Here is a 24,367-nt window from a genome sequence, read left to right as displayed (position 1 = left end):
CATTTGGGCTTCAAGGTGTACCAGCGACATTCCAACGATTAATGGACCATGTACTGAGAGATGTGTCAGCATTCTCTGCAGCATATCTGGATGACGTGGTGGTGTACAGCCAGTCCTGGGAAGAGCATGTCATTCACCTACAGAAGGTGCTACACTCCATCAGAATGGCTGGACTGACTATTAATCCCAAGAAGTGCTACATAGCCAAGAGAGAAGCGGAGTACTTGGGCTTTGTAGTTGGCTCTGGGAAGATAAAGCCGCAGGTTGGAAAGATTGAAGCAATTCAGTCCTTCCCAGTTCCGACAACAAAAAGGAAGGTGAGAGGTTTTCTGGGTCTAGTAGGCTGGTACAGGAAATTCATACCTTCTTTTGCAGAGCGATCCACTGTACTTAATAACCTCACAAAAGGCTCAGCCCCCAACGAAGTGCGTTGGACAGAAGACTGTGAGCAAGCATTCAGAGACCTCAAAGAAGCAGTTTGCACACATCCAGTTCTACACAGTCCAGATTTCAACAAGCCATTCATCTTGCAAACTGATGCTTCAGGAGTTGGCCTTGGTGCTGTCCTTCAGCAAGAGGTGGATGGTGAAAGAAGGCCTGTGGTGTTTCTGAGTCGGAAACTACTCGACAGGGAGAAGAGGTATTCGACGGTGGAGAAAGAGTGCTTGGCCATGAAATGGGCTATTGAGGCCTTGAGGTATTATCTTCTGGGACGTCACTTCACTCTGGAGACTGATCATCGTGCCCTCCAGTGGTTGAACCGCATGAGGGATGCGAATGCCCGCATTGCAGGATGGTACCTGTCTCTGCAGCCTTATGACTTTACGGTCCAGTATAGGCCGGGGAAGTCAAATGTGGTTGCTGATTGTTTATCTAGGATGACAGAGGACTGAAGCACTTTGTGCTTAAGAGAGGGAGGAGGAAATGTAAGGAAGAGGACTCCCTTACTGCATTTATTTATATTATATGTATAGCACTTTAGAGCACACCTTTCACTTTATTAAAAGCACCTTATCAAGCACTTTATTTAGCATTGCACTTTAAGCATGGATTTGCACACAAGAAGTTTAAATATTTATTGACTATTTATTGGGAATTTTAAAATCAGTTGGTAGCCTTGTTTCAGATCCTGCACAGCTGCTCCTCGTCAAGGAATGTGGTGGTTGTCTGTCAGGAGAGAAGAATGGTGATTGAGATTGTGATTAAGGTTTACCAATAAGGAAAACTAAGGCAAATGTGTGTGTGAAATCTAGGGATAAAAGTGGTGCAAATAAGTGTTTGCAAGTTAATGATTACTCACCTTTCTTGCCTGTGTCCTCTTCAAGGTGTTTGGGCAAATGTTTCCCCGGGGGTCCAGACACCATTTAAAGGTTCCGGGAGAGACCATTGGTAAAGAGAGTGTGGTGAATCTTTTTGTGCTTGGGTTTCTGGGTTTTTATAATATTGGGTTTTGTGTAACATTAAAGTGTGAAATATTTATTAATATGTAAATGTGAAGATGTATTTATGTATTTATTTATTCTTATTGATATATTGTATACTGTGGTGGAAGGTTGGGATTTAAGAATTTACCTGAGAGTGGAATAATGGTTGAGTCTGTGACAGCTGAACATATTTAAGGCTGCCAGTTGTCATTAGAGGTGGATTTTTTGTGCTGTGAAGAAGCTCGACAAGTTAATTGTTGTAAGGAGAGCCATATAGCAAATAAATACTTTGTTCCACTACACTTGCCTTGGTCTGTCTCACTGTGTTTCCAGCCGCTAAGGGCTGCCCTGTTACAAGGACACACACACACACACACACACACACATACATACGGGTCTATGTGGTATGGAGGGACTATCCTACGTCAATCCGCCCGGTGGTGGTTTAAGTGGACTACCCTTTTCAAAGGACTTAGAGCCAAGGGAGCGAGGTTAAAGTGTTCGAAAAAATCTGAAAAAAATTTGGGTCACTTCAGACCTCATACACTCCCTATAGAAGTCTAGATACACCGATACACACCAACCAGACTCTATTGTGTTTTCTGGAGACATTGTCCACTTGACAACAATGTGTTTTATGAGGTCCAAAAAAAACAATATTGGGTCTTTAAAGGGACAATGATGTAATATTTAAATAGCTCATCATTACCATGAATACACATCTGACAGGACACAGGATTACTGGAACATCATTTTATTAGTGTTCTTGGATCTGAACATTAATTTTAACCATAAATAAAAAAAGAAATCTATGGACAAAAATGCCCACGCTTCCCACAGAAATATAAAAATATAGAAAACAGAAAAATTAAACACATTTAAAATGAATTTTAATAGTTTAAAGGTAAATATTAAGGGGAGAAAATATGCATTTATAATTTTTTATTTTAAATATAACCCGTCAAAAAAAACCCTAAATAAATTAAATGTAAAAATTATGAAATACAAACTACTTCTGTATTTAACAAGAACTTTTTTTTTTTCTTTAAACAGAACATCAGTGTTAACAACAATTGGCAATCTGACCAAGATGTAAAACCACATCTGGCTAAACAGTTATTTTAGTTCATTTTTTTCTGCCTTTTTGCAGTTAATCCTCTGTTTCTTACAAAATCTCTTATGTTTTGAACTGTTCCTCCTGCCAACACCGGATCTTCTACCAATTTGCAATGACTGCATTCATTTTTGGTGGCTAGTTTCCCTTCATTTATGTGGTCTTTAAAATGCCTCATCACTGCAGCAACCTCAGCCTTGGACCACATGTTTTTGGGAGCTCTTCGGGAATTGTGGGATTGAGCAGCATTTTTCTCTGGAAGATATATAAAGTAGTAGTAGTTAAAACAAACAAAAAACCAAACAAAAAACATTTGCTTGCTAAAAGAATGGATGCTACCCTGTACTAACTTCTGAAATGTGTTGCTACCATCAATATCAAAACGAGCTAAAATTCTCTTTGAAAATTTATCAAATTTCTAAAATGAGACAACATTTAGTGTTCCGCTGTGAATAAAAGACTGAATAAAAAGTTGAATAAAAGTCTCTTGATGCATGCTCAATCATCCAGGTAAGTAAATCCCAAAACGTTGATTCTGTTAATCTGGACGTAGCGTTTTCAGTTGGAGAAACATTTTGTCACTCATCCAAGTGACTTTTTGCCACCACTCTGCAGTTTGCCATATGTTGCAAAGTGATGAAACAATAATAAGCTTAGAGAACCAACTGCACCCCTTACCTTCAGAGGGAGCAGCAGTCTCACTTGCTGCAGGCATTGTGAGTGGTCCTTCATCTGCTGATTACACAATTTGATTAAGTTTTAATATTTGTAACAAACATTTTATCCACAGAAACCAAGCTAGTGGTAACTTACCACAATCTACAGTGTCTTGGAGCTGCGCTGTGTTTGTGGAATCAGCTACTGCATGTACAGGCTCACTGGTGCCACACGCCGACATTGTGAGTGCTGTGTCATCATCATCTGATTCACTCTCACTGTCCTTTGTTTCAGCATCACTTAATGCAATTTCATCTGAGAAATTGTGGGGGAAAAAAACAAAAAAACAAACACAACCCCCCCAAAAAACTCACATTAACAACGAGATATGACAAAAAACAGAGCAAATACTGGAAATTATAGTACATAGTTTTACTATTTAAGGCCTGCTGCTGGGTTGTTGCCCTCCTATGGCCTACTCCACATCCAGGTAGCACCTCCATGCTCTGGACACTACACTAACAGACACAGCAAACCTTCTTGCCACAGCTCACATTGATGTGCTACGCTAGATGAGCTGCACTACCTGAGCCACTTGTGTGGGTTGTAGACTGTCTCATGCTACCACTAAAATGAAATCACCGCCAGCATTCAAAAGTGACCATAACATCAGCCAGAAAGAATAAGTGCTGAGAAGTGGTCTGTGGTCACCACCTGCAGAACCAGTCCTTTATTATGGTGAATTGACTATAATTTCCACTTGTTGTCTACTCTATTTGCAAAACAGCATGTGAAACTGGTTGTCAGTGTTACTTCCTAAGTGAACAGTTTGATATAACAGAAGTGTGACTGACTTGGAGTAACATCGCATTGTTTAAGTGTTCCCTTTATTATTTTGAGCAGTTTATGTTATGGAATGGGGAATTGAGGACAAAAATACCATTTTTACAAGGTCCTGCACCAATGAGGTAATACTACATTTCTTTAATTAGACGTGACCACCCATTAATTAAAAAGGGAGCAGTGTTGATTTCAGCTAGTCTTAACTTGTTGAACTCCATTAATGCTTTTTACTATATACTGTACCTATTCACTAAATGTCTCACCTTTGCACTTATAGCCAAGCCACTTGAGGGAGGAAACCAGTCCCACACACTGAATGCACTTGTCCAAAGATGATATTGTTGTGCACACCAGACGATGATTGTGACACTGTTAGCAAAATATTGCAACATTTATTTGTTTTGGACAGTTGGAAAGGTGAGGTGTTTTCAATTCAGTTGCAGATATCAACTAATAAACTTCGTCCATGTAAATCACATCTCACCCAGGTGACTGCCAAACACACACACACAGCATCCATAAAGAATGATGATAGATTAAATTATTAGTTCATTAAGTGGTACACTGGATTATATTTACCCTTTCAGGCTCTGGATGTTTCAGGTCCAGATCATTGTTTGGAAAGCTGTTTGGTTGCGGCTTTAGGCAGCTCACAGTCTTCTGAACCTGGCTGGTCTCAGTCTTCATGTGTAACAGATAGAAAATGAAAATACAGTGCATTTTTGAAGAGGCTTTTGAAACATTAAATAGCGATAATAACAAATAGCGTAAGGTACACATCGTGCATGAGAAACATTCATTAAAATCTGTCCTAGGTCAATGTTACCTCTTCAAAATCTTGCACTGAAGAAGAATGCATGGCTTCTGAGCCTTGCTGAGGCATTTCTTCATCAAGATCCTGCAACAAAGAAAAGATGGCACAAAGATTAGACCAAGTGCTCTTCTTGCAACTGTACTGGGAAGGCCTGAGCTTCTGTTTTTATTTTGCATGTGTGTGTGGGGGGGGGGCTTTTCACTCAAGAAATGTTTTCTTCTGAAAAAAATACTGGCTACAATAATTAACAACTGATTCCTTTGCAATCATCCATCCTCTTCCACTTATCCTTATCAGGATTGTGGGGTAGCAGGTTTGGGGCCTATACCAGCTACCATAGGGCAGTACAACCTGGACAGATCACCAGTCTAACATGGAAGGACAAGCATTTGCATTCACACCAAAGGGCAGTTTTGAATCACCAGTTAACCTAACCCCATAAGCTACATCTTTGGACTGTGGGAAGAAGCCAGAGTACACAGCCAGAGAGAACCCATGCACTACAGCAGTAAAAAGTGCCTAAAACAAGTTAAGAAGTTGTATAGTACTATCTATCTTAATGTTCAAGCCTGAGTTTCAAACCATTTCAACATAGAAACAAAGCACATGCAGTCAGTTCTGCATGCTGTAGGTCAAACTGTCAAAAAAATACAAAAAGACCCCTCCTAAAACCAGAGTGATGTCACCATGAAGCAAACTTTGACGGAGTCTCCCAATAACAGTGTGGTCCTCCTAAGTCACATTTGGGTGGTTAACACACACACACACACACTCAGATGTTATCCAGACTTGCACTTTGAAACAATGAAAAGGACCTACAAGCCACGGTCCATGTAAATCACATCTCACCCAGGTGACTGCCAAACACACACACACAGCATCCATAAAGAATGATGATAGATTAAATTATTAGTTCATTAAGTGGTACACTGGATTATATTTACCCTTTCAGGCTCTGGATGTTTCAGGTCCAGATCATTGTTTGGAAAGCTGTTTGGTTGCGGCTTTAGGCAGCTCACAGTCTTCTGAACCTGGCTGGTCTCAGTCTTCATGTGTAACAGATAGAAAATGAAAATACAGTGCATTTTTGAAGAGGCTTTTGAAACATTAAATAGCGATAATAACAAATAGCGTAAGGTACACATCGTGCATGAGAAACATTCATTAAAATCTGTCCTAGGTCAATGTTACCTCTTCAAAATCTTGCACTGAAGAAGAATGCATGGCTTCTGAGCCTTGCTGAGGCATTTCTTCATCAAGATCCTGCAACAAAGAAAAGATGGCACAAAGATTAGACCAAGTGCTCTTCTTGCAACTGTACTGGGAAGGCCTGAGCTTCTGTTTTTATTTTGCATGTGTGTGTGGGGGGGGGCTTTTCACTCAAGAAATGTTTTCTTCTGAAAAAAATACTGGCTACAATAATTAACAACTGATTCCTTTGCAATCATCCATCCTCTTCCACTTATCCTTATCAGGATTGTGGGGTAGCAGGTTTGGGGCCTATACCAGCTACCATAGGGCAGTACAACCTGGACAGATCACCAGTCTAACATGGAAGGACAAGCATTTGCATTCACACCAAAGGGCAGTTTTGAATCACCAGTTAACCTAACCCCATAAGCTACATCTTTGGACTGTGGGAAGAAGCCAGAGTACACAGCCAGAGAGAACCCATGCACTACAGCAGTAAAAAGTGCCTAAAACAAGTTAAGAAGTTGTATAGTACTATCTATCTTAATGTTCAAGCCTGAGTTTCAAACCATTTCAACATAGAAACAAAGCACATGCAGTCAGTTCTGCATGCTGTAGGTCAAACTGTCAAAAAAATACAAAAAGACCCCTCCTAAAACCAGAGTGATGTCACCATGAAGCAAACTTTGACGGAGTCTCCCAATAACAGTGTGGTCCTCCTAAGTCACATTTGGGTGGTTAACACACACACACACACACACTCCGATGTTATCCAGACTTGCACTTTGAAACAATGAAAAGGACCTACAAGCCACGGTCCATGTAAATCACATCTCACCCAGGTGACTGCCAAACACACACACACAGCATCCATAAAGAATGATGATAGATTAAATTATTAGTTCATTAAGTGGTACACTGGATTATATTTACCCTTTCAGGCTCTGGATGTTTCAGGTCCAGATCATTGTTTGGAAAGCTGTTTGGTTGCGGCTTTAGGCAGCTCACAGTCTTCTGAACCTGGCTGGTCTCAGTCTTCATGTGTAACAGATAGAAAATGAAAATACAGTGCATTTTTGAAGAGGCTTTTGAAACATTAAATAGCGATAATAACAAATAGCGTAAGGTACACATCGTGCATGAGAAACATTCATTAAAATCTGTCCTAGGTCAATGTTACCTCTTCAAAATCTTGCACTGAAGAAGAATGCATGGCTTCTGAGCCTTGCTGAGGCATTTCTTCATCAAGATCCTGCAACAAAGAAAAGATGGCACAAAGATTAGACCAAGTGCTCTTCTTGCAACTGTACTGGGAAGGCCTGAGCTTCTGTTTTTATTTTGCATGTGTGTGTGTGGGGGGGGCTTTTCACTCAAGAAATGTTTTCTTCTGAAAAAAATACTGGCTACAATAATTAACAACTGATTCCTTTGCAATCATCCATCCTCTTCCACTTATCCTTATCAGGATTGTGGGGTAGCAGGTTTGGGGCCTATACCAGCTACCATAGGGCAGTACAACCTGGACAGATCACCAGTCTAACATGGAAGGACAAGCATTTGCATTCACACCAAAGGGCAGTTTTGAATCACCAGTTAACCTAACCCCATAAGCTACATCTTTGGACTGTGGGAAGAAGCCAGAGTACACAGCCAGAGAGAACCCATGCACTACAGCAGTAAAAAGTGCCTAAAACAAGTTAAGAAGTTGTATAGTACTATCTATCTTAATGTTCAAGCCTGAGTTTCAAACCATTTCAACATAGAAACAAAGCACATGTAGTCAGTTCTGCATGCTGTAGGTCAAACTGTCAAAAAAATACAAAAAGACCCCCAGAGTGATGTCACCATGAAGCAAACTTTGACGGAGTCTCCCAATAACAGTGTGGTCCTCCTAAGTCACATTTGGGTGGTTAACACACACACACACACACACACTCAGATGTTATCCAGACTTGCACTTTGAAACAATGAAAAGGACCTACAAGCCACGGTCCATGTAAATCACATCTCACCCAGGTGACTGCCAAACACACACACACAGCATCCATAAAGAATGATGATAGATTAAATTATTAGTTCATTAAGTGGTACACTGGATTATATTTACCCTTTCAGGCTCTGGATGTTTCAGGTCCAGATCATTGTTTGGAAAGCTGTTTGGTTGCGGCTTTAGGCAGCTCACAGTCTTCTGAACCTGGCTGGTCTCAGTCTTCATGTGTAACAGATAGAAAATGAAAATACAGTGCATTTTTGAAGAGGCTTTTGAAACATTAAATAAACTGTATGAGAAAGATAAGTTTCAAGCTGATGTCTTTAAAATATCCACTGTCATGTATAGAGAATTTAAGGCCCTATGATTAAGAGACAAATAGTCAGTGTGATTTCTTTAATATTTTTTAAGCCATTGCTAAAGGAGTAAAACAATCACTTGTAGCAGCAACGAACTGTCACTAGGGCCCATTTATCTTCGAGGGACAAAATTTAAAATGAATCTAACTAAAGCAAAATCTCCAGTGTTAAATTAACACTAGAGAGTGTCTATATGGGTCCCCACAACACTGTTGAGTGTTAAATTAACACTTTTGACAGTGTTATATGTTTAAAAGTAACCTAGTCAGTTTTGAAGATTAACAATGACTAACACTGAGCAGTGCTGATTTTCTAACACTGGAATATTTCTAAAATTTTGAGTTATTTTCCAGTGTTAGAAAATCAGCACTGCTCAGTGTTAGTCATTGTTAATCTTCAAAACTGACTAGGTTACTTTTAAACATATAACACTGTCAAAAGTGTTAATTTAACACTCAGTGTTGCACTGTGGCACACATCCTAATGTTGTGAAAAATGCCCTGTAAATTGCACTAATGCCAATCTGGAAAATCCCCCTGGCCCTGTTCAGAGGTGTGGACCTATATAGACACTCTAGTGTTAATTTAACACTGGAGATTTTGCTGTGTAGAATCACATTAAACATCAATCACTGTTAAAATTTAGAAACCGAAAGCCATTTTTTATTTCTGCATACCTGCTGATATTTTTTTAGTGCTTTTAGAAGGCTTTGAGGTGGCAGCCATCACAATTGCCTGTTTTCCTTTAGTACCTACCCCCGTTTTTCCAGTAGGTTATAGTACCATGTAGTTTTTCAGTAACTACTGCACCAAGGTTCCAAGTCATCCAAAGTGATCAGAAAATTTGACATAGACTGAATGCCACCAGGTGGCTGGTCAATGGTGTCACTCGATAAGTTATGAGTGCGCCTCCTTCGTGAAAATCCAAGCCATCATTTGTGAAACTCTGAAATGTTTGAAATAGCGACCAAAATTAACAGCGTGATCCCTGAATTGAACACTAAAGTATAGACTGAGCAGCAGGCATTTTGTCACCTTGACGTCCATGCTTGCTGTGGCATTTATATCACTGGATGCTCGGCTGCATTGCTATAGTGACCCCAGGCACAGTAGGTGATACTCAATTTCAGTGAACAACTAGATGCCCTAAGTCACTTTAAGCCGATTTGAGTAGGTACAAATGTAAAAATGGCTTACGGTATGCAATTTATCAGTTCCAAAAAGTACAATTGTAGAAATACCTTGCATCTCCAGGGCCAATCCGAGTCACCATAATTATAGTCTATTTCTTCGCCTGGACTTATGTCTCTGCTTGCAAATAAGCATAGATGGGGCTTTCCATTGATGTTTAATATTTTCATCTTAACACTTGGACTGATGTGGTTGTCGTTGACAAGTCTGCCTAATGACCCATCTTCTTGAGATGCATCCACACTGTGGGGTTAGGCAAAAAAGTATTAGCTTAACTAGTTAGTTAGGAAGCTTTTTTTTCATAAATCAAAAGCAATGTGTAATTTAATCTTAATCAAACTACACTGATATAATACGCACCACCAGAGTTTTCCATCAAACTTGAATTCAAACATGAACACCTTCAGGCTGTCATGATAAACTCTGTGTCTCCGCTCACATTCTTCTTTTGTTATGAGTTTACCTCTGTATTCCAAAAGAAAGTCTCCTTTTTGGAATGGAACAGTCGTGAAAATGCCCCGACCTGAATTGCAGAGGCATACCAAGTGAGTGACAAAAGACAAAGTGACAAACTCCAAATCTAATCCAAACTAAAGACCAACTTACCTTTGAAGGCATTTATGTAGTGGATATCAAGTCCCAGTTTGTCCCTTCCAGCAGAAACATGACAGACTGCATCCTCCCGTGGAGGAATGCGTCTCCTTCGCATGTTCTCCTGTACGTTTTGATTGGCTGTATTACCAAAGCATATACAGTATTACGATTATCGTCATCATTGTCATCATCATCAGTAGTAGCAGAACTAGCAGTAGTGTAGTTTACAGCATAAACACAGCTGACTTATTCATAGTCCTAATTTATGCCTTCTTTTAAAATGTTAAAGGCCTAGTACTCAAAATGGCGACATGTGACATTTCTGTAATGGCGACTGCAGAGAGTGATACAAGTACTGAGAAAGCTTAGGCATCAAAACTGTAAGAAGTTTTTTCTTCAGGCATATAAATAAATACACGACTAAATACACTTATACCCCTTGCTTTTATTTTAGGGCTGACAGCAGCATGGACAGACATTGGACAAACTGCCCGAAATTAGCTAACAGCAACATCAGGGATTTTGACTCCGACTGCGCTGGTTTAATTGTTAATCGCGTTAGTCACGATGTCGGCATTAACACGTTTAAGCCACAATAATGCTTTAACACCGAGTAAATCCTAACACGGGTTAGCCCGCTTTATCGCGTTGACGCGGTTAGTCCTCAGCCCTGTTTTATTTACTCAATGACAAACGCTGGGGCCGTTTTACTTCTTCAAAGACTAACTAACAGTCCATAAAGCATAAATTAAACCAGTTTAATATAGGCCTGTGCACCTATAATTTGATACAGTATTAAAGTCATGGTGCATTTTACATTAAAAAAGGCTTACCTTTGTGTTTTTAATCCGTCTTCGTATTGCCGTCGACATACACTTGTTAAAGGGCACGCGCGCGAAAGTTGTGGCGCCGTTTCCTGTAGGTACCGCCTATATATATAGCCTACCAATCACAATGACTTCCGGCCGTGTGTATTGAAAATGTGTATTAAATTGCAGTACCTACACACATCCACTCTAACTCGAAACGTCGCTGTGCAATACACTGGAATACACAAAAATCAGGTGAGGGGTATAGGTGGACTTTTAAGAAAATCAGAAAATCTTTTAATTATAGTTTAATAAATGAATTTACACTACAGTTTAAGCAAATATAGGTCAAAAGATAAATAATGACCTCATAAGAAGTAGAAAAAATTATTATTTAGACACTTAAAAATGCATTTACAAGTCATGTTTTAGGGGGACACATGAATACACAGCAAAAAGTCGAAATGTCCCCGGAGCCCAGGTACAGCGCAGGTCAAATGTCAATCCATACCACATAGACGCACTCACACACACACACACACACACACACACACTATTTTATAATTTAGATTATTTTGTTGTTTCCTATTACATATTTCTATAATTTGTATAGATTTATACAGAATTATTCAGTGATAATAAATCCTATGTTTGTTTATTCTAAAGGAACCCCGTTAGCTTCCACAACAGATGTTGCTCGTCTTCCGTCAAATACTCACATAAAATATTACACAATAAAGTGGATTCAAGATATCCACATAATTTCACTCTTACATCCACAGTGAGGTTTCACAATTGTTCAAATATAAGCAATCAATAATAATAATATCAATAACATTGAGGCACATTACACAAATTTCAAAAACAAATCGTGTCGTACAATATTTACAACAACTAAAAGCTCTGTAAATCGGCTTTTAAGTGTTCATTGAAGTTTTGAATAATTCTCTAATTTTTTAAGGCAACTTATTCCACTTAAAAGTTGCTCTAAATGTAACAGTTTTACAAAACGTTACTTTTAACTCGAGCATTTACTAAATTGCAGTTTGTTGAAAACTGTGTAATATGATGATGTATTTCATCTGGATACTGCAGCTGAGCAGAATAAATGTGGTGTGTTTAACAGAATTGCTTTCTTTAGAACTACAAGTAAGCCATAGAATATTTTAGCCTGTACAGGAAGCCAAGAAAGGTTATTATGCATTTTATCAATATTAGTATAGAATGAACATCTTCACACTAATCTGGACGCCTTATTCTGGACTAACTGAAGTCTGTTAAGATCTGTCTTATTAGCTGCTGACCAAATGATTGAACAATACTCCAGATGAGACATTACTAGTGCATTAATGACATCTTTCATAATGAAGAAGTGATACACAAAGAGCATTTCATAGCCATAGCTATGCCTTGTCGGCAGAGTTATGTGACATTAGTGATGTTTGTACTTTCAACGTTAACTTGGTTTTAAAGCCTTTAAAATATACGCCGTTCAATAGTCGACCTTAATCTGACAGAGAATGTGATGATTTTGTGGATAATTAAAGTCAGTCATATATCCACAAACACAACAAGCTGAAAGTCAGTGATGCTGCTCGGTTTGCAGTCCTGAACATCACGGCACAAGCAGGATCCACTGCACTGTTAATGTTAGCTGTGTTATATTGCTGCCTCTGTTCGGTGGTGTCGAGCCAAACGCACTTTAACGTGTGTTTGAACGAGCTGACGGTTCACTCGTTAAGCTGAAAGACAGATGCTTTAATCACAGCAGTCACACATGTGTCCACTGCACCATCTGGAACTCTTCTTGTTTACACTCGTAATAACACAAACACTAAATCCTGCTTCTCTGGTGCTGTTGTGTAGCAGTGTGTACACCTGAGACTGTCACCTGTCTGTCTGTCCTGCACTCTCTCTCTGTTTCTTTCTCTCTGATTGTGGAATAAAAGTATGAACATGTGTTTATAAGTTACACTTGTGTTTGAATCCTGCAGCTTATCACACATTTGATTTCCATGTGTGACGACTGCAAGTGTCCAGAGTGAGGACAGACTGAGGGAGCCACTGCTGCACATCATCTGTGAGGCTTTGCAGCCCTGATGATCCACCAGGACAAACTCAGCAGTGTGTGAGGAAGAGGAGGAGGAAGAGCCAGCAGCAGCTGACAGATGGAGACAATAGACAGTGTTCTGGCTCCTTAAGAGTCACCACTCACGTTATGTAGTGTTATACAAGTTCATGCAATCTTTATTCGTTTCTGGCACACTGTTCATTTTATTTTGACATTCTACCGGAAGTGCTACTTCTCATTACTTCCTGTCTAACGGGAGAAGGACAGTTTGCTACTCCTGTGCCTGCCTATGCTGCCTCTTAAGCCAGCACAGTCTGTAAGTTGGCAGTAATGTTGTGTTTTACCAGTGAATGTTTAGCACTAACTGCCGTGTGTTGTTTGTGATATTTTGAGAAAGTAAATTGACTCAATGTTGTGCTTTATTAGTCATTAGCCTAAACGCTAATTAGCGCTAGCTAACCGCTAACGTTAGCTTGTTAGCTTGTTTCGTTCTGCTTTGCTTTGCATAGTAACAGGTCATAGCATCTTCTAATTGTAAGAATGTTTGCTTATATTAGCTCACATGGGATATTTTGTGTTTGTTTACAGTTTTACCATTCATCCATTCATGTATTTCGACAAAGCCATGCTATGCATCCAGTCAAATAAATCCACCAGAAAGGAACAACGGTGTGGTTTTTCTACATGGGATGATGGTTGTCTGTCTGCCTAGTTAAGTGCGAGGGCAGAATAGTAAAAAGACTGGCGAAACAGCTACTTCAGGAGGCAGTCTTCCAGACATCTGACCCAGACGCCACTATGCTGTCAGCAGAGGAGGAGCAGCTGGAGGTACGGTCCACCTGCTCTGGATCAACATCCAGATCCCGCGGCTCACTCGCCAAAGCAGCAGTCGAAGCACGGGCAAAGGCCGAAGCAGCACGCGCCAGAGCAGAGTTTACACGACAGGAGATTGAGGTGAAAATGAGGCAAGCAGAGTTAAGTGCTACATTAGAAGCACTAAAAGAAGAAAAGGAAGCAGAAGCTGCGCTCGCTGAAGCCAATGTATTTGAAGCAGCAATAGCAGAGGAGGTAAGCGGGGAAATGTGGTCATCTCGCGTGTCAGAAAAACAATATGGGGAATCACGACAGGGTCAAGAGAACTCACAACCAGCGCTGAACTCTCACGCTCTACTCCAGCTTCCAGCTTCAACCCAGTCATACAGACTACAGAGTTATCTTGGATATTCTTCACCAGAGCATCGCAGAGAAGACTTGCCGGACCCCAAACACTTTACGCCGATAAAACAATGTGACATCAGTCCAATCCCCGATCCAGCCACTTCACCTCAATATGTCCCACAGGTAAATCAACAGGACATCAAATATGAGATTGGCAGCCATCTGACACCAGCTGCTGATACCCAAGAAAAATGTGGCCAAAGGTATGTAAGTACCACACCGCAACCTACGAGCTTTTCCCCTTACACGCCACCTTTCCAGCCAACGCAATTCAACAACGGGAACAGTGACTTTGCTAATCTCGCTAAGTTTCTGGCAAAAAGAGAATTGGTGGCAGACAGTCTGACAAAGTTTACGGACAGAGCAGAGGACTACTGGGCATGGAGAGCTTCTTTCTGTAACGCTATTGAAGGGTTAAGCGTAAAGCCTAGCGAACAGTTAGATTTGCTCACCCGGTGGCTTGGAGAAGAGTCATCTAAACATGCCAAACGTATACGCTCTGTCCATCTCAACAATCCAGCAGAGGGCCTACGTCGAGTTTGGACACGGCTACAAGAATGTTATGGCACCCCAGAGGCTATTGAGAAGTCGCTCCTTGACAGACTTGAACGCTTTCCTAGAGTGTCAAACAAAGACCCCCAGAATCTCAGAGAACTCGGCGACCTACTTTCTGAAATTGATGCAGCCAAATCAGACGGCTCTTTACCTGGGCTAGTGTATTTGGACACATCACGTGGCATTGCCCCGATAGTTGATAAGTTGCCAACAAATCTTCAAGACAGGTGGATGTCAGAGGGGACTAAATACAAGCAGAGACATGATGTATATTTCCCTCCATTCTCATTCTTCTGTCGCTTCATACAAGATGAAGCGAAAATGAGAAACGACCCCAGTTTTAAGTCTACTGTATCAGGTCCCACATCCTATCCAACAACTCACGACAACCACTATACAAGATTTGCCAAGTCAAGACCGCCTGTTGCCGTCCACAAAACAGAGGTAAACAAAACTCACAAACCAAGCTTAGGCAGCACGAGTGAGTTCACAAACAAACTGTGTCCCATCCACAAGAAACCGCACCCGTTAAAGAAGTGTAGAGGTTTCAGGGAAAAGACACTAGATGAGCGTAAGGCATACCTCAGGGAACACAACATCTGTTTTAGGTGCTGCGATTCCTCAGCTCACCAAGCTAAAGACTGTAAGGAAGAGATTACTTGCCTAGAGTGCAACAGCAACAAACACGTTGCAGCGCTGCATGCAGGTCCAGCTCCATGGACACAAAACACAAAAGCTCAAAACATTTCCCCAGACCAGGACAGGGAGGAGCATGGCGGGGAGAGTAGCCTAGACTTGGAGACTAGCTCAGCATGCACTCAAGTTTGTGGGGACTTAGGTAGGGGGCGTTCCTGCTCCAAAATATGTCAAGCCTACATTTATCCAAAGGGGCATCCAGACAAAAAGGTCAAGGTTTACGCTATCATAGATGACCAGAGCAATAGGTCATTAGCGAAGTCAAATCTTTTCGACACCTTTGGCATCCCAATGAGCAACCTAGCGCCATACACACTTAAGACATGTACAGGGGTTTCCACTACAAATGGCCGCTTAGCTGAGAACCTCTTTATACAGTCCGTTGATGGCCAGTTCAGCTCTCCTCTGCCTTCTTTGCTCGAGTGTGACTCACTCCCAGACAACAAGAATGAAATACCAATGCAAGAGATTGCCCTAGCCCATCAACACCTCAAACACCTAGCAGATCATATGCAGCCCCTAGACCCTGAGGCTGACATTATGTTGCTGTTAGGCCGAGACATAATACAAGTGCACAAAGTGTATGAACGAGTGAATGGACCAGTCAATGCTCCATTTTCCCAGAGACTTGCACTTGGGTGGGTTATTGTAGGTGATGTATGCCTAGGAGGAGCCCATAAGCCAGCCATCATAGGCACATACAGAACGAGTGTTCTAGAGAACGGGCGTCCAAGTCTCCTAACACCCTGTCAAAACAGCTTTCATGTCAAAGAGCAGTCACACAACAAATCCTGGAACACTCACAATTCATGTCAAATAGGGAAACACATATTCCAGCAAAGTGAAAAGGACGAAGAGCTAGCCCCTTCCCTTGAGGACCAAGCCTTTCTGGAAATTATGGAAAGAGACTTTTACCAAGACGATGCAAATAGCTGGACAGCTCCACTTCCTTTCCGTACACCGAGAACCCGCCTCCCAAACAACAGAAACCAAGCACTCAGCCGCTTAGAGTCGTTGCGCCGCACATTAAATAAATGCCCTGAAATGGAGAGACATTTTATGGATTTTATGCAGGGGTTGTTTGACAGGGATCACGCTGAACCAGCACCAGCTCTCGAAGAAGGAGAAGAATGCTGGTATCTGCCCTTCTTTGGCGTTTATCACCCGCAGAAGCTCGGGAACATCAGGGTGGTATTTGACTCAAGTGCTAAGTTTCAGGGAGTGTCCTTAAATGATGTGCTGCTCAAAGGTCCAAATATGAATAACAGTCTGATTGGGGTGCTCATCCGTTTCAGAGAAGAAACGGTGGCTGTCACAGCGGACATACAACAAATGTTCCACTGCTTTCAGGTGCGAGAAGACCACAGGAACTTTCTCCGGTTCCTTTGGTACCGCAACAATGACCCAAGAGAGCCAGTTGTCGAGTACAGAATGAAAGTGCACGTGTTCGGCAACAGCCCTTCTCCAGCAGTGGCAATTTTCGGTCTGAGAAAGGCAGCACACCTGTTCGACACACAGCACTATTCTGAGGCCAAACAGTTTGTTCAAAGACATTTCTATGTCGACGATGGACTCAAATCCCTCCCTACTGAGTCAGAGGCAATTAAGCTCCTCAAAGACACACAGGAGCTGCTCGCTGCGTCCAACCTGAGGCTCCACAAAATAGCTTCAAACAGCCCAAATGTCATGAAAGCATTCTCTACTGTAGACTTGGCAAGCGGGCTCAAGGACATAGATTTCAACACAGAGTTTCCTCCAATGCAGAGAAGCTTAGGAGTGTGTTGGGACATTGAAGGCGACACCTTCACATTCAGAGTCTCTCAAACCGAAAAGCCTTACACGAAAAGAGGTGTTCTGTCCACTATCAACAGCCTTTTTGACCCGCTGGGGTTTGCAGTGCCAGTGAGCATCAAGGGGAGGGCACTGTTGCGGGAGCTGACAAAAGAGACTTGTGGGTGGGATGAGACTCTTCCAGAGGGCATGTTCAAGGAGTGGTCAGAATGGAAGAATGCTCTCAAACAACTCGAGCAAATCCGTATCCCAAGGCCATACTGCTCCTTCTCCTTTCTTGGTGCGAAGCACAGAGAAATCTGTGTCTTCTGTGATGCATCAACCCAGGCTATTGCAGCTGTGGCTTACCTGAAGTTAACGAACAAAAATGGTGAGACAGAGTTTGCGTTCATATTCGGGAAAGCCAAACTTGCCCCCAAGCCCGATCTTACCATTCCCAGGCTCGAGCTGTGTGCATCGGTGTTAGCGGTGGAAGTTGGGGAACTAATCAGAGATGAAATGGACATTCAGATTAGTAACATGCGCTTCTTCTCCGACAGCAAAGTCGTTCTTGGCTATATCTACAATGAGGCAAGAAGATTTCACGTTTTCGTGAACAACCGGGTGCAACGCATCAGACGAACAACAGTACCAACTCAGTGGGGGTATGTACCCTCGGTGCACAACCTGGCCGATCACGGATCCAGATCTCTACCTGCCGAAAAACTGTTGTCCAGCACATGGTTGAAAGGGCCGGAGTTTCCCTTAAAGCCCTTACAGAGCAACTCATCAGATACATTCCAACTTCAAAACCCCGACTCAGACATTGAAGTTCGTCCCTTGATCACTGCCACCATTCAAACATCATACCCCTGTTTAAAGACTGCAAACTTAGAATCTTTCTCCAGCTGGCAGTCCCTTACCAGGGCAGTTGCACGTTTGGCACACATTGCACACACCTTTAAGGTAAAGCAATCAGGCGGACAATGTAAGGGATGGCATATATGTCATGAACTCACTACCTCAGATTTTGAGCAAGCAAGAGAGACGGTTATAAAAGCAGTCCAACAAGAAAGCTTCCCAGAGGAGCTCAAACAAATAGAGTCAAGGAAGGACATCCCAAAGAAAAGCCCTCTCTTAAAACTTTCTCCCTACCTTGACAAATCAGGCCTCCTGAGGCTTGGCGGACGCCTTCTTCATTCTGACCTTGAGTCCGCAGAAAAACACCCCTTAATTATGCCGCACAAACACCATGTAACTAACCTGTTAGTCCGCTATTACCATGAAAGGGTCAGGCACCAGGGGCATCATCTTACAGAGGGTGCTTTAAGATCCGCAGGTTACTGGGTCTTAGGAGGTAAACGCCAGATCAGCAGCCTCATTTACTCATGCGTAGTTTGTCGCAAGCTAAGGGGAGTAACACAGGTCCAAAAAATGTCAGATCTTCCTGCAGAACGTCTTAGTGCTGAGCCTCCATTCTCTTACGTAGGCATAGATGTGTTCGGGCCATGGTCGGTTGCCTCTCGTCGTACTCGGGGCGGACTTGCCAGCAGCAAACGATGGGCAGTGATGTTCACCTGCATGAGCACAAGGGCAGTTCACCTTGAGATCATAGAGGGGATGGACACGTCTAGCTTCATTAATGCTCTCCGCAGGTTCTTTTCAGTCAGAGGACCTGCAAGGCAATTGAGATCGGATTGTGGAACTAACTTCACAGGAGCCTCCAGGGAGCTAGGGTTTGACAAAAGGATTCCTTGTGACCCACGTGTTAAATCCTTCCTAAATGATCATGGATGTAGTTGGGTCTTCAACCCTCCCTACTCTTCTCACATGGGGGGCAGTTGGGAGCGGATGATAGGAGTGGCACGTAAGATATTAGATTCCCAGCTCGCTCAACTTGGTTCCAGGCCCCTCACGCATGACGTCCTGACCACCTTCATGGCAGAGGTGGCCGCCATCATCAACGCACGGCCGCTGGTTCCAGTGTCAAGTGATCCCGATGTTCCGTGCATCCTTACTCCCACCACACTCCTCACGCAAAAAGTTGGTGCACCTCCAACACCCCTAGGTGACTTCGGGGAGAAGGACCTCTACAGGCAACAGTGGAAAAGAGTTCAGAGTCTGGCCAACTCTTTCTGGCATCGCTGGCGTAAGGAGTACTTATCAACACTGTAATGCCGCCGCAAGTGGCATTCCACCAGACCAAACCTGCAGCAGGGGGGTGTGGTCCTCCTGAAAGATCCTCTCGTGAAGAGAAATCAGTGGCCCATGGGGGTGATTGCAAAGGTTCATCCTAGTAGTGACGGACTTGTCAGGAAGGTAGAAGTCAAAGTGGTGAAAGATGGTAAAGCCAAAGTTTACTTTAGGCCAGTCACAGACGTTGTTCTTCTTGTATCAGCTGCTGTGCAACAAGGTTAGTTTGGGTCCAAGTGTGACATCTTACCGATGTCAGGCGGGGAGTGTTCTGGCTCCTTAAGAGTCACCACTCACGTTATGTAGTGTTATACAAGTTCATGCAATCTTTATTCGTTTCTGGCACACTGTTCATTTTATTTTGACATTCTACCGGAAGTGCTACTTCTCATTACTTCCTGTCTAACGGGAGAAGGACAGTTTGCTACTCCTGTGCCTGCCTATGCTGCCTCTTAAGCCAGCACAGTCTGTAAGTTGGCAGTAATGTTGTGTTTTACCAGTGAATGTTTAGCACTAACTGCCGTGTGTTGTTTGTGAAATTTTGAGAAAGTAAATTGACTCAATGTTGTGCTTTATTAGTCATTAGCCTAAACGCTAATTAGCGCTAGCTAACCGCTAACGTTAGCTTGTTAGCTTGTTTTGTTCTGCTTTGCTTTGCATAGTAACAGGTCATAGCATCTTCTAATTGTAAGAATGTTTGCTTATATTAGCTCACATGGGATATTTTGTGTTTGTTTACAGTTTTACCATTCATCCATTCATGTATTTCAACAAAGCCATGCTATGCATCCAATCAAATAAATCCACCAGAAAGGAACAACGGTGTGGTTTTTCTACATGGGATGATGGTTGTCTGTCTGCCTAGTTAAGTGCGAGGGCAGAATAGACAGACTGTTCCCTGTTTGTGAAGGACTGCTAGGAAAGTTTAACATAACTGTCTGTGCTGAATCAGTCTTATTAGTGTCATGGTTCAGATTTTGAGGAAGAGACTACGACTGGGATATAGTTTGGGTCAGCATAGATCTTTTATTAAAACACACATTACAGTGTGGGAAGAGCCGGACTTCTTCTTCGTTTGCACAAAGACAGAAAGCTTTATAGTCATTATGACGTCACACAGTTAGACCTTACTGGCAATGATAACAGTTCCTCGCACTCAAAAAGTTCCCCTTATATGGACATCCACTGCTACTTTAGAGAAAAACAAGTGTGTATTACATTGTGCACTTTGTGATAGTGTAGCTCTCAGAGAGACTGTCCTAAGACGACCTTTCTGTTCTTATTAAGTGTGTGTGTGTTGTTACAGGCCGGCGTACGTGCAGAACTGAACGCAGACAGGCCCGTGTCCAAGTACTGATCATCTGTATGCATTAATATTTGCTCAAAGTAACATAGATGTGATTCAAAGATTATTCTGTCAACTGATTCAACAATGGTAAATGATTAATCAATGATAGCTGATTATAAGAATACAAAATAAAATATCTCCTGGTCACATTCCTCCTCTTTGGGCTGGCTTGCCAGCCCAACTCACACCATGATTTGTCTCCAAACCAAACAACCACGTTATGACACTTATCAACCCCAACACCTCCGTTGTTTTCCAATTTTCCCACAACCCAGCTGTTCTTTTAGCTTCAGACTCAAGTTTCAGCCTGTCACGCTTCAGGCCTCCTTGCCACCTCCTCTTGGAGTGAAGAAACGCCCTCGGATTCTTCTTTCTTCGACCCCCCAGGTGGACTACTGGGGAGGACCGGTGTACAGGGGGAGAGGATTATTCTGCCTCTATGTTCCCCCTGTGTTGTTCGGGATGGAGCTGATCTCTAGCAAGCTCTCTTCCGGGCCCACCTCCTTATAAGAACATTTGCAGTGTGTGTACAAAAGCGAACAACAGACATCAAAACAAATTGGGCATTCTTAATTCTGACTTCCATTTAAAGGTAGTACTCAGTTTCTGATCATCTAATTATGCTTCTCACTGGTTCTCTAAATTGTCAAAAAACCTTTAATTTTGCCATACCTAAATTATTAAAACACCAATGAAATCATAGACCCCTTATATAGCTTTTTGCCTTTATGAGCACTATAATGGGCAACAACCTGCAATCTGTACCAAAAATCTTCATGGTTACACCTGCAATTAAAGACCAGATGCACTTCATATCCAATTTAATTCTTCCTTATCTAAAACCTCCTCAGTTTCAGGTTAGTTTTGATTAGTCACAATTAATGGTTCTAGTGGTATTTGCAATCTCCCCACTGGAAACTGCACAAGAACATTACACATCCTCTCTAACAACATTAGTCAGCAGTTACATGTTAAGCTCCTTTCACTCCCAATTTACCTAAAAAGCAAATCTGTCAAAACAGCTCATTTACAACCACCTGTAAATCATAAGAATAATAAAAGATTCAGCAAAACAGACAAGTCTCATGTTCAGGTTTTCTCCGATCATTAAATCACTATTATTGCCACAATTTGTCTTAGTCACACTTGAGCAATGTTACTTCACTAGTTTATCACTCAGAGCCCCCTAATGGCCAGTTAGTGAGCTCTAGGTCAAACTGTCCCCAAATTGGTTATTTGTTATTATTACTTGTTTTATTATTACTCTTTGTTTTCATGTCACTTGTCTGTTTTCTACTGCCCGCATTTTTACCAAAGCAAAGCAAACATTATCAGCACATTGACCGCAGTCAGGCATCCACATTCCAGAGGTGCTATAAAAAGATTCCCTGTCAGAGGAAAACATTAAGAACTGCAATGCTGTAAAGACGAAGATATAAATGTTAACGCTGCGCAGTTACCTCTGTAAGCAACACATGACACAAAAATAGCATTTAAAAGTTCACTCATCCTTGAATATTTTGTCATCCTTCTACTCCTGTAAAAAGGAACACACATAAATTCATCCACCCTCTTGTTCTATCTAGGTGGAGGTTAACCTTAAGTCGTAGTCAAGTCTTGTCATCCTTTACCAGTCAGTCCGTTTGTTTTTATTTTCAGTCTTTCATCCGTGCATTCATTCATTCATCCATTCTTTCTTTCTTTGCTGATAGTGGAAAACATCGCCGCATTTAGATTTCCGCCCTCAGCAAAATGACGTCATTTCCAAAAGAAAAACAAGAACTTGAGATCGGATTACCTCGCTGAATCCTTTTTTTTTTTTTTTTTTTTTTAGACAGGGGCTCTCGTTTCTAATTGTCCCCACAAGTGTTTCCTCCAGAACCCATTTCAATGCGGAGAAACTCACAACAATTTTCTCGCCGACGTGTAATGCTTGTAATTTCCGATGTGCAGATCTGCTTAAAGAAAAGATTCAGAAACAAAAATCAGTGCACTGTTCAAAATATAAAACAAAATAAAATGAAAGATAACAAAAATACAACCGCCCGGGTCTTAGGACTTGTCACTGAATATTCCTCCCATCAGTAAAAATGCCAAACCTAAACCTAGACAGAGTCAAATCAACACCACCTCAACCTTTTCATATTCCTAAACCTATATGTTTTGTGTTCGTGAAACAAAATTGAACCGTTTCCATATTAAGTACTTTGAGCTCTTGAAATATTTTAATTCTTTTAATTATTATTCAATGACTTTTATTCAACTGCAACTTGATCACTCAAATCTTACCTGTTCGAATTGCCTAGGGTTCAACAAAGTCTAGATCCCAGTTATCATAAAACTTGAACGGGTGTACGATGATTTACTTACAGTAATTTAGAATCATCACTCAACCTAACTTTACTACTGGCACTGCGTGACTTTTCTCACACTGGAAACCAGAATTTAGTACAGATCTTTAATACCTCAGGCAATCGTGTTCAAGGGCTGGCCCCCTTTCTCTTCTTCTTTGTCCGTGTGTTCCTCCTTTTATTAAATCTCCATCACAATGATGTGGCGCTCTGAAATAAAACTCACACTGTTAATTCATCGTTTTCACTCTGCACCACGGCTGTTTTCTTTTCTGTTTTAGTGTACAGTAAACAATTGAGTCGAGGCCTTAAGCCCCAAATATCTCGCACAGGCATCGTTTTCATAACCAAACCGCTCTGGAGTCTGCTCCCCAGACCACACCAATGCCCTCTGGGCTTATTATTGTAGCAGATTCTGTATTTGAATTTGTTGTGTGCAGCATTGAGCCTTTATTAGTAAAGCATTCTTCATTGCAGCAGCTGGAGCATTATGTGTCACTTCTTAGTGAATTAAATCAACATTTTGATTTTAGTGCATGGGTGTGTATCAGTTTTCACTCCCTCAACGAGTGCATAAGTGTTCATGTGTGTGTTTCTCTTCATTCTAAGTCGGCGCCTGCAGAAGTGTGTGTTCGTGTGTTGGTGTATGTTTGTGTTCATCACCTTCCTGTTCTGTCGTTTAAGTAAACCAGCGGCCTGAAGCATGCCCTGGGGTCCTGCCCTCCTCTTTGGGTCTGTTTGCATCCGTTGTTGCAGCTGCCTGCATCTTCTCCTTGTAACTTGACCCTTTTTCTTCTGTAGGTCTTTCAGGGTTTGCTCCTGCTGTTGGAGCTTTGCGTCAGGTCTGACGACCTCCTGCTCCAGCAAGCTTTCGCCTGATTTCAAGTCCTTTACGTCAAACTACAAGTCTGACTGATGAGTTCAACTAGCAACCAGCTCCTCCGGAGCCATGCTCAGTTTCTGCTCTGATGCCTTGAGCTCTTACTGAGGGCAAAAACCTCAGAGTCTTTTCCTTCCACGTCAGATCGGAGTCTGTTTATGTTGTCCTTACTTTGCTCCACGGCCTTCTGCAGCTCTGCTGTTCGGCTCTTCTCAGAGGTCAGCATTCTTTTGCTCAACCTCCCTTTTCCTCCGGGCTTAATGCGCTTCTCGTCACAGCTCTGTCAGCTGAAGCTTTAGC

At 42.0% G+C, this 24,367-nt stretch overlaps 1 protein-coding gene and 1 long non-coding RNA gene across 4 annotated transcripts; one reads left to right on the top strand and one right to left on the bottom strand.

The window, feature by feature from the left end:
• Window positions 1-1,789: 1,789 nt before the first annotated feature.
• LOC120725227 lies at window positions 1,790-12,468 on the bottom strand. 3 transcript variants are annotated; one of them, XM_040017993.1, is made up of 15 exons: window positions 11,010-12,468; window positions 10,189-10,297; window positions 9,943-10,105; window positions 9,633-9,825; window positions 8,151-8,252; window positions 7,224-7,295; window positions 6,977-7,078; window positions 6,044-6,115; window positions 5,797-5,898; window positions 4,865-4,936; window positions 4,618-4,719; window positions 4,302-4,407; window positions 3,352-3,510; window positions 3,217-3,270; window positions 1,790-2,793 (listed from the first exon to the last, which is right to left on the bottom strand). In XM_040017993.1, exons 1-15 carry the CDS (start codon window positions 11,046-11,048, stop codon window positions 2,546-2,548), a joined length of 1,695 nt encoding a protein of 564 aa, XP_039873927.1. In that variant the 5' UTR covers window positions 11,049-12,468; the 3' UTR covers window positions 1,790-2,545. The 3 variants fall into 3 exon arrangements, with proteins under 3 accessions (XP_039873927.1, XP_039873928.1, XP_039873926.1); XM_040017994.1 differs by having other exon boundaries at window positions 3,217-3,273; window positions 10,189-10,314; window positions 11,010-12,467; XM_040017992.1 differs by having other exon boundaries at window positions 3,217-3,273; window positions 11,010-12,467.
• Window positions 12,469-19,520: 7,052 nt separating this feature from the next.
• LOC120725378 lies at window positions 19,521-20,374 on the top strand. The gene is made up of 2 exons (XR_005694103.1): window positions 19,521-19,957; window positions 20,230-20,374. It is a non-coding gene; the product is annotated as an uncharacterized LOC120725378 (long non-coding RNA).
• The last annotated feature ends 3,993 nt before the right edge of the window (window positions 20,375-24,367 follow it).

Source organism: Simochromis diagramma, unplaced genomic scaffold (assembly GCF_900408965.1).
Source record: "Simochromis diagramma unplaced genomic scaffold, fSimDia1.1 OVJJ01000802.1, whole genome shotgun sequence".
Taxonomy (NCBI): Eukaryota; Metazoa; Chordata; class Actinopteri; order Cichliformes; family Cichlidae; genus Simochromis; species Simochromis diagramma.
The sequence above is the reverse complement of the archived record's forward strand: the minus strand, read 5'-3'. Positions and strand labels throughout refer to the sequence as shown.

Coding starts and splice junctions, on each gene's coding strand:
- LOC120725227 (XM_040017992.1), bottom strand. CDS start 11,048: ATGTCGACGGCAATACGAAGACGGATTAAAAACACAAAG. Junction 4,937..5,796: donor AACATCCAGAGCCTGAAAGG/GTAAATATAATC, acceptor TCTTTGTTGCAG/GATCTTGATGAAGAAATGCC. Junction 4,408..4,617: donor AACATCCAGAGCCTGAAAGG/GTAAATATAATC, acceptor TTTTGCTAACAG/TGTCACAATCATCGTCTGGT.